Source organism: Rana temporaria, chromosome 12 (assembly GCF_905171775.1).
Source record: "Rana temporaria chromosome 12, aRanTem1.1, whole genome shotgun sequence".
Classification (NCBI taxonomy): domain Eukaryota; kingdom Metazoa; phylum Chordata; class Amphibia; order Anura; family Ranidae; genus Rana; species Rana temporaria.
The window spans coordinates 145,434,307-145,445,449 of record NC_053500.1 but is presented as its reverse complement, the minus strand read 5'-3'; the positions used below and the strand labels follow the sequence as shown (position 1 = coordinate 145,445,449).

Sequence of the window (11,143 nt, the reverse complement as noted above, 5' to 3'; positions counted from 1 at the left end):
TCTCAATAAATATTACTAAACATTTAAATAATCCAAGTTTAAAAGAGGCAAAAAGCATGTGATCAAAAGAGACTTTTAAGACCTGGGAATAAAATAAAAAAACACACATCTAAAGTTTGCGGCAAGAGGCTGTGGAGCGTTGACCCCTCCCATTGCAGCATTGACCCTCCCGGTACAGGAAGTGTGAAATTCTCGGGAAGAAGATAGCAGCACTCACTACAATAAAACGGCGGACACGTCACTCCCGTTACTCAGAAGATAATTATTAAGATACAAAACTGGACTTTTTGACACCTTGTTACCTGTTCTCAGTGGTCCAACAGACGTAAACACACAGAATTATTTTAGACAAATCCCCCTTGTTTTTTGAGTTTTGGTGGGAAAAACATGTCACAAAACGGCCCGTTCTCGAAAAAAGGCATCCCCACCCCTAGGAGCACGATGGGGGGGGATCAATTTGCAGGAATTGGCACAGATTTGGCTGTTGGTCACGTTGGGGCACAAGGTGTAGTTACCGTCAGAGAGCCGTACTCTCCGACTCCTCGTCTGATTCCGTTTTGCCTGCTGCCGCCGCCGCCGCACGCCTCTGCTGTTCTTTCATGGCATCGCGTTGCAAGGCCGTGTCGATCTCTATGAGGATGGATGGAATGTCAAAATGGATGGTATCTGTAAAGCAAGCAGTTGAGAAGAAAAAGGCGTCAGAAGAGCCCACAAATTTTCCCCAAATAGAGACGTTCTAACGTTACTACATTCTGGTTGCCACTAAAAGTAATTGGTCACAATACTAGGGGTTCCTCCAGAGGTTAGCAGGAGTTCTTTGAACTAGGAGCAATTTCTGCCTCTCAGATATGTTCCCATTGACACAGGGCGGCACTAGGAGAAAAATGTGGCTTCATCCAGACCGGCCCACTTAAATTTTGAGTGTCCCCGTCAGCAGCCCCCCTTACATCAGCCCCCTTACATCAGAGTTTCCCCCCTTCCCACGTGTACTCACAGTTCTGAAGGCAGCATCTCATTCCTCTCTCCAGTCATGTGACAAGCAATAAGGGTAGAGAGGAAGGAAAGTATGTCGGCGGTCTATCTCCCCCTGCAGGCTGGAGGGAAAAGAAAGCCCAAGCCTCTCTCTCCAGCAAGTGATGGCAGCTGCTCCTTCTGACAGGAGTGAAATTACGATCACTCACTGTCAAAGAGCAGCAGCTCCAAAAATGCACCTGATCGACCCACCGGGAAACTCCCGGTAGTCCCAATGGCCAGTACATGCCTGCATTGCATTGACACCAAAGTTGTATTTGGCACCCAAAGAAGTTCTAACATTACTACAATCTGGCTGCCATTAAAGTAATTTGTCAATTATTTTAGGGTTCCTCCAACCTTCTTGTCAGTAAACCAATTGCTCAACTATACTAGGGGTTCCTCCAGAGGTTAACAGGGGAGCCTTGAGCTAGAAGCAAATTCTGCCTCTCGGATATTGACACCAAGTTGGCTTTTGCACACAAAGAAGTTCCAACATTACCACAATCTGGCTTACCATTAAAGTAATTGGTCAATTATTTTCGGGTTCCTCCAACCTTGAGCTAGGAAAACATTCTGGATCTGAGATATGTTCCCACTGACACCAAGTTGGATTTCACAAATGAAGAAATTCTCACATTGCAACACTCTGGTTGGCACAAATTAAGTAATTGGTCACAATACTAGGGGTTCCTCCAGAGGTTAGTAGGATTTCCTTTAAACTAGGAGCAATTTATGCCTCTCGGCTATGTTGTTATTGAAACCAAGTTGGATTTGGCACACAAAGAAGTTCTAACATTACTACACTCTTATGGCTAGTAAACCAATGTGTCAACTATACTAGGGTTCCACAGAACCAAATAAGGGGTTCCTTGAGCTAGGAGCAAATTCTGCCCCAGAGATACATTCTCATTGACACCAAGCTGGGTTTGGCACACACAAAAGAAGTTTGAGCATTACTACACTCTTGTTGCCACTAAACTAATTGGTCAATTATACGAAGGGTTCCTCCAGAGCTTAAATAGGGGTTCGTTGACCCAGGGGCAATTTCTGCCTCTCAGATATGTTCCACTACCACAAAGTCTGGTTGTCACTAAACCAATTGGTCCATTATATTAGGCTTCCATTAAACCCTAGGGTTCCACCAGAGGTTAATAGGGTGTCTTTGCGCAAAGGAGAAAATTCTGCCTCTCAGATATGTTCCCATTGACACCAAGCTGGGTTTGGCACACAAAAGAAGTCTGAACATTACTACACTCTTGTTGCCACTAATTTATCAATTATACAAAGGGTTTCTCCAGAGCTTAATAGGGGTTCCTTGACCTAGGGGCAATTTCTGCCTCACAGATATGTTCCACTACCACAAAGTCTGGTTGCCACTAAACCAATTGGTCAATTATATTAGGCTTCCATGGAACTCTGGGGTTCCTCCAGTGGTTAATAAGGTGGTCTTTGCGCAAGGAGCAAATTCTGCCTCTCGGATATGTTCCCATTGACACCAAGTTGGATTTGGCACACAAAAAAGCTCCAACATTACCACAATCTGGCTGCCACTAAAGTAATTTGGTCACAATACTAGGGTTCTTCCAGAGGTTAACAGGGGGTTCTTGTGCTAGCAGCAAATTCTGCCTCTCATATGCCCCAAGTTGGATTTCGCACACAAAGTAGTTCAAACATTACTACACGCTGGTTGCCACTAAACTAATTGGTCAATTATACTAGGGTTTTGTGGAACCCCCAGGTTTTCTCCATAGCTTAATAGGTGTTCCTTGACCTAGGGGCAATTTCTACCTCTCAGATATGTTGCTATGACACAAAGTTGGATTTTGCACTCACACAAGTTCTAACATTACTACAATCTGGTTGGCACAATATACAAATTGGTCAATTATACTAGGGTTTCATTGAAACCTATGGTTCCTCCAGAGGTTGATAGGGGTTCCGTGAGCAAGGAGCAATTTCTGCCTCTCAGATATGTGATCATTGACACCAAGTTGGATGTGGCACATAAAGAACTTCTAACATTACTACATCCTTGTTACCAGTAAACTAATTAGTCAATTATACTAGGGTTCCTCCAGAGGTAACAGGGGACTCTTTGAGCTAAGAGCAAATTCTGCCTCTCAGATATGTTCCCATTGACACCAAGTTGGATTTCGCAAACAAAAGTAGTTCTAACATTACTACAATCTGATTGCCACTAAATGAATTACACTAGGGTTCCTCCAGAGGTTAACAAGGAATCCTTGATCTAGGAGCGATTTCTGTCTCTCAGATATGTTCCCATTGACACCAATGGTGGATTTGGCACACAAAGTTCTAACATTACCACACACTGGTTGGCACTAAATTATACTAGGGTTCCATGGAACCCCAGGGTTTCTCCAGAGGCTAATAGGGGTTCATTGGGTTATGAGCAAATTCTGCCTCTCAGATACATTCCCATTGACATCAAGTTGGATTTTGCACTCAAAGAAGTTCTGACATTACTACAATATGGTTGAATTTGTCAATTATACTAGGGTTTCATTGAAACCTATGGTTCCTCCAGAGGTTGATAGGGGGTTACGTTTTCATTGACACCAATTTGGATTTGGCACACAAAGAAGTTATAACAATACTACAACCTTGTTGCCAGTAAACTAATTGGTGAACTATACTAAGGGTTCCTCCAGAGGTAAACAGGGGAGCCCTGAGCTAGGAGCAAATTCTGCCTCTCAGATATGTTCTCACCAAGTTGGATTTGGCACACAAAGAAGTTCTAACATTACTACACTCTTATGGCTAGTAAACTAATTTTTCAACTATACTAGGGTTCCACCAAAGCTTAAGAGGGGTTCCTTGAGCTTGGAGCAATTTTTGCTTCCCAGATACATTCTCATTGAAACCAAGCTGGATTTGGCACACAAAGAAGTTCTAACATTACTACACTCTGGTTGCCACTAAACCAATTGGTCAATTATAGTAGGGTTCCTCCAGGGGTTAACGAGGGACTCTTCAAGCTAGGAGCAAATTCTGACTCTCAGATATGTTCCCACTGACACCAGGTTGGATTTCACAAACAAAAGAAGTTCTTACATTACTACAATCTGGTTGGCACTAAGTTGGTCAATTATAGTAGGCTTTCATGGGTTCTAGGGTTTCATTGGACCTTAAGGTTCCTCTTTAGATTTCAGATGGCGTATGTGGGAAGTTCAGTCCAAAAGACCATTTAGGAAGTCATGTACTAGTATTGAACCAGAAGACCCAGCTAGCAATTGCCATTCCAATTCAACCCAAAAAAGGCATTCAGTAGGGTTGAGGAAGGGGCTCGGTGCAGAAAATGCGAGTTTCTCCACACCAAACTGATCAACCATGTCTTTACAGAGCTCTCTTCGCGGCTCTCCTCGGCTCCTCCTCTGGCTACATCTCTATGATGATTAGCAGTGGGCGCGCCGGCTGAGTGTGTATGTAGGTCAGGTCAGTGTATTACACCACATACACCACCGACCCACCGTAAAAAAGCCCCACCGGCATTGGACTTCGGGCTGAAGCCCCTGGTCTTTTTTCCACCCAGCAACGCCCCTGGTGTTAGGATATTACAAAACAGGTAACACAGCCATATAAAAAGTTGAAACCTTTACAGTTTTTACACCAAGTATTACCAAAATACAACAGAACATGAGATAGACATCTCACCAACATCAGGTTACAAAGGTTTAAAAAAGGTTTAAAAAACCCACCTACAACAAAACACATTCATGGTTCATACAGGCAACAAAACAACAGCTAGAAGCACAGGGTACGACACCGCACACCTTCCCAGTTAGACCTTTGTGTTGGTGGACATGTCTGTCAAGCGTTGAAAGGCCAAGCCATGCGTTTTTTGGGGGTGGCAGGCTCATGCAAAGTCTACCACCCTCAGGGGAGGTCATACACATAGCTGTCTGCTACTGCTCAATGAAAGTCCTACCCCGCTCGCCTAGACATCTGTGTGCCAAGCAATGGATGCCAACCAGGTACACTGTATAGTTAGAGATGGAAACGTTCTTGAAAATGAACATACCGTAATATCTAAGCAGCGTGGAGTATGATGGTTATGAGGTTACAGAGTGACCGGGAATGTATTGTGAAGTGGAGCGGATGGTATGTTCATTTCCAAAAGCGCCCACCATGACTTCTTTCGTCAAGACAGCTACATGTACAAACATCAACTGGTGGGGGGGGGGGGATGGGGTCAGGCCAAGAACAGAAAAAAAGGCAACAGTTTAGCATGGGGGTGGACAACCAAAGCGATTGTTGAAAAAAAGGTTATTATAGTACTTGACATCCCCGAAGGTTCAGCACATTCTCCATCATAGGCATAACCAAGGATACGCGCTCCCATTTCTTTTAAAAGACTATAAATAGTGTTGCCTATCTAAAAAAAAAAAACACCACACCTTTCTACACATTGGCAACTTCATGGTTTGGCAAAATGAAACAATACCTCGTATGTGGAGAGTTATTGAAGATAATTATGCAAATATAAAAAAAAAAAAAAAAAAAATCTGCTAATTATGCATATGGGGAGAACAGTATGACCAACAGGGTGCCCAACAGATATTCCTTGGTTGCCTTAAAGTGAATGGTCAAGGCGGGTGAGAAACGCTTGAAGCTCTAGCTTACCAGGAGACTCCCCCTCACACATATCCAACACAGCGCCACTCAACGTCAAACGGCTGCGAGGAAACGGGAAGGGAGAACGAGGGGAGACAAAGGGAACACAACAAAAAAAATGAAAATAACACTTAGTTGCTTTTGTTTTTGGGAGAGAGAAGAATAAAATCGGCATATTTCCGTCTTTGTAATTACAGTAAACCTCGACTCTTTTTTAAATCATTTGATTTTCGAGAGATTCTCAACCCGAAGAGCCAACTTAATCTTCAGTTCTAAATGTTTAAACAGTCATTTAAAGTACTTTTAGGAATGTGTTTCCATGAGATATGGTCGAGTCTGAATATATAATATATATCCAGGGCCGTCTTTAATGTTAAATGAACATTTTTTTTTTAGGGGCAGCTGCCCCTTTTGCCCTGCCCTAAAGACGGCCCTGTACACATCTCCAGAGGAGGAACGGAGAATGAAATGGGCTTACCTGTAGACATACTATCCCCAGGAGACAAGCCATCTAAGATACTGTTCTCTGAAGACTGAGGACTGGAAGCAGACTGGCTCGGCGGCTGGGGTGGAGGAAGAGATGGCCTTTGCCGTGGTTTAGGTGTAGGACGGGCTTTTGATAAAGTGCTGGTCACAGACGGGGGAGAAGCCAGGTTTGGGGTCGTCAAAGAAAGAGAGCTTTGGTAGCTGAGTCCATAAGGTGACGGCGTGCTGGGAGGGGTCGGGGAAAGACTGACAGGAGAGGGCTGACCTGTTGATTGGTCGGACACGGCTCCTGTCTGCGTGTAAGTTATCTTAGGTGGAACCGGTGCAAGTTTCTTGGATGCTGTGAAAACAAAAACGTTGAAAACCATGAGATCAGTTTTCTAAATCGTACTATTTGGATTTCAACCCCAATATTGGAGCGGATTTTCTTGAGGTCTGTCGAGAAAAAAAAAAAAGCCTTCACAGCAGGGGCGGACTGACAATTCATGGGGCCCCCGGGCAATAGGAGATTATGGGGCCCCCCTCTGGCAATAGATTATAGGGCCACACAGTATACAGACACACACACAGACACACAGTATACACAAACAGACACACAATATACACACAGACACAGTACACACACACACACACACACACACAGTATACACACACAGTATACATACACACAGACTACACACAGACTACACACACAGAAACAGTACACACACACACAGTATACATACACACACACAGGAGACATACACACAGTATACATGAACACAGACACACAGACACACACACTGTATACATAAACACAGACACACACAGTATACATACACACACAGACAGACACACACAGACAGACACACACACAGACATACACAGTATACATGAACACAGGCACAGACTACACACACAGTATACATACACACAGACACACACAGTATAAATACACACAGACACACACACACACACACACAGTATACATACACACACACACACACACACACAGTATACATACGCACAGACACACACACACACACACACACACACACACACACACAGTATACATACACACACAGTATACATACACACACAGTATACATACACACAGTATACATACGCACAGACACACACACACAGTATACATACGCACAGACACACACACACACACAGTATACATACGCATAGACACACACAGTATACATACACACAGACACACACACACAGTATACATACACACAGACACACAGTATACATACGCACAGACACACACACACAGTATACATACGCACAGACACACACACAGTATACATACACACAGTATACATACGCACAGACACACAGTATACATACACACAGTATACATACGCACAGACACACACACACACACACAGTATACATACGCACAGACACACACAGTATACATACGCACAGACACACACACACACAGTATACATACGCACAGACACACAGTATACATACACACAGAGTATACACACACAGTATACATAAAACACAGACACACACACACAGTATACAGACACACAGTATACATACACACACACACAGTATACATACGCACAGACACACACACACACACACAGTATACATACGCACAGACACACACACACAGTATACATACGCACAGACACACACACAGTATACATAAAACACAGACACACACACACACACACACAGTATACATACACACAGACACACACACACACACAGTATGCATACACACAGACACAGTATACATACGGACAGACGCACAGACACACACACACAGTATACATACGCACAGACACACACACACACACAGTATACATACGCACAGACACACACAGTATACATAAAACAGACACACACACACACACACACACACACTGAGAAGGTACCGGAGAGCGGGGCAGCTATAATCTTGGGATTTTTAGACCAAAAGGATGATGGTAAGGGACATTTCAAGGAGAGATTTTTTACAAACTGTCCCTGGTTTTACTGAGGCTGGCAACCCTGATGGGGCCACCTAGTGACATGGGGCCCTCGTGCAGTGCCCAAATGGTCAGTCTGCCCCTGCTTCACAGACATGATATTAAGGATCTTACCGCCAAACCAGCCAGAAGTCTATTGGAATACTAAAATCATATCTAGGAAGTACCTTTCCTAAGGGAATGAGGACTTTGTTCCGTTGAGAGCTGGCTTAGGCCTATTCCACCTGCGGACACCATGTGACCAGTGCTTGGACTTCCCTTTGGTCCAGAAACCGGAGAAAGCTCTTTCCCTTTTAACGTACTGCAAAAAGAAATTCATGAAGAAAGTTACCCTGACCGGAGAGCCACATTTTGGCCCAAACATTATCCATTAACATTCTATTTAGCCGTGTCCTACTACCTTTTCTGACTTAAACAAAAAAACATGGAGGACTAGAATACAGATTCAAAACCAGCAATCTTTATTTAATCTGACAGATGCCCAATTAAAAAATTGCAGCATTTGGTTTTGACAAATTAGCACTTGACCTTCAAACTGGGGACACCTTTTTTGAAGGCCAATCAACATTTTTCAAGACCACATTATACGTTACAGAAGCTTCCAGTCTCCTCCTTGTTAAATGAAATTTCCATAGATCTTCAAGGTGGAATTAGAAATCTGAGTCTTTCTTAAAAAATATAAAATGTAACTAGCTAGATATAAGATTATAAGGTTGGATTTACGTTTATATTGCTTCCAAAACAAGCCAACCTTTCCAACAATTCTATGTCAAAGCTTTTCTACAACAGAGGCAATTACATACGTGAACTTGAGCAGTTGTTCCATACCAGTGGTCTCCAAACGGTGGCCGAGGGCCAGATGTGGCCCTTTGCTAGCCCTTATCTGGTCTTTGGGGCGCTATTCCTCCCACTGATTTGAGCCACCATTCTTAACACTGACACCAACAGTGGGGCATAATTCTCCCAAATGACACCAACAATGGGGCACTGTTCCTCTATTCACACTAATATCCATGATGGGGCACTATTCCATCCACTGAGACCAATGATGGGACACTATTCCTCCCACTGATACAAGTGGTGGGGCACTATTCCTCCCACTGACACCAATGGTGGGACACTGTTCCTCCCACTGATGCCAATGGTGGGGCACTATTCCATCCACTCCTCCTCCTACTGACCACAGGCGGCATGCAACTGAAAACCACGCCTGAGACATTGTTTACTTTCACCATTGCCGGGCCTGGGACTTTTTCTGCCCCCACTGGTCACAACCTTGCCCCCCCCCACCCCAAAGTCTGAAGGAACGTAAAACTGTCCCTTTGTTTGGAGACCCCGGTTCCATACAGAATGAGACAAATCATTATAATATAAGTTTAGCTAAAGGCTTTCTATCCCCTTGCCTTTACCTGGCCTTTGCCAATCTTGAGTCTACAGTGGAACCTCGGATTGTGAGTAACGCGGTTAACGAGCGTTTCGCAATACGAGTGCTTCATTTTGAAAAATCCTATCTCGGTTTGCGAGTGTTGTCTCGCAAAATAGGCAGAATTCAGGCCAAAGTGGTGTGCAGTACCGCTTTTGGCATGAGGTGGGGGGGGGGGGGGCGCCGGAGTCGAATGGCGCTGTTCGGAAATGCTTGGAAAGACACGGAAATACACAAAAATACTCGGTTTCTGAGGTCAGCCGGGGTGTCCTTGGGCCTTTCTGGCCGTTTCCGAGGCTCTCTGGCGCCCCCCCCCCCACCTCTGGCCACATGCGGTATTGCATGCCATACCAGTCAATGCGGAACAAATTATTTTCGTTTCCAATGACTTCAATGGGGAAACTCGCTTTGATTTTTTGCCGAGGAAAACGGTCGTGTGTATGTTTTTCATCGAGAAAACTGTCGTGGATCTCGATGAGAAAAAAAGAGAACAAGTTCTCTTTTTCCTCGTCGGGAGTCTCAATTTCCTCGTCGGGCTGGTTTACGATGAGAAACACGTTCGTGCGTATGCTTAGAAACCCGCACATGCTCAGAAGGATGGCGCCAGTGGAATCAAAACTTATCCTTTATAGTGCCGTCGTACGCGTTTTATGTGACTGCGTTTGAGAACGACGAGATTTGGTCTTGACGGTGGTGTACGCAAAGAAAGCTTGTCAAGATTCTCGACAAGCCTAACAAGGAACTCGTCGAGGAAAACGATGTTTCATTTACGACGAGTTCCTCGGTCGTGTGTACAAGGCCTAAGGCTGCATTCACACTATAACGCGGCGTATTTTGCCACGACAAATTGCGGCATATTGTACCGCGATTTGCTGCGACAAAACGAGTCGTTTTAACCTTTTTTTTTTTTTTTTACAAAACATTGTTAACATTGTTGTCTATGCCGAACGCCGAAAGCCGCCTGAAAAAAAGGGTCCGGGACTTGTTTTGAGCTTCAGGCGTACGGCGTTTCGGCGTTCGGCGTGGAGATGTGAACCATCTCTATAGACATCAATGTTAAATCACCCCTCCAGCGGCACGAGCGTCGGGCATAAATACGCCAAGGTGTGAATGCAGCCTCAGGATAAAAAAAAATATAACAAAATAAAGTACAGTGGAACCTCGGATTACGAGCATAATCCGTTCCAGGGGAATGCTTGTAATCCAAAGTACTCGCATATCAAAGCGAGTTTCCCCATTGAAGTCGATGGAAACGAAAATAATTAGTTCCGCATTGACTTCTATGGCATGCAATACCGCATGCGGCCAGAGGCGGGGGGGGGGGGCGCTGGAGAGCCTCGGAAACGGGGACAGTTCGGCTGATCTCGGCAAACCTCGGAAAGACTCCGTTCATCTCCGATATCTGTCCAATTCTTCTTGTAAAAAAAGGAACCCTTTTCTTGCAAGTCTTCACCGTGAGACTGACTCATGCCGCCGACTCATTTGTTCAGAGAAGCGCATTTGAAATTTGTTGCCTTCAAACCCTTTACGGATATTTTAAGCCCTGCAAGTCCTTTGGGGGGAATTTGCTACGGCTTTAGCACAAAGACACTGAAATTCCTCAGAATTT

At 44.4% G+C, this 11,143-nt stretch overlaps 1 protein-coding gene across 5 annotated transcripts in view; it reads right to left on the bottom strand.

Annotated features, from left to right (window-relative positions):
• Nucleotides 1-359: 359 nt before the first annotated feature.
• ARHGAP44 (Rho GTPase activating protein 44) overlaps nt 360-11,143 on the bottom strand; it is a 97,602-nt gene continuing 86,818 nt past the window's right edge. For 4 of the 5 annotated variants that reach the window (XM_040331107.1, XM_040331109.1, XM_040331110.1 and 1 more), the window contains 3 exons: nt 8,279-8,412; nt 6,128-6,475; nt 360-666 (listed from right to left, as the gene is read on the bottom strand). In XM_040331107.1, coding sequence (XP_040187041.1) covers nt 518-666; nt 6,128-6,475; nt 8,279-8,412 — 631 coding nt within the window. In that variant the 3' untranslated portion in view covers nt 360-517. Of the gene's footprint in view, nt 667-5,658; nt 5,712-6,127; nt 6,476-8,278; nt 8,413-11,143 lie in introns of all 5 variants that reach the window. The other variant, XM_040331108.1, reaches the window with a different exon arrangement.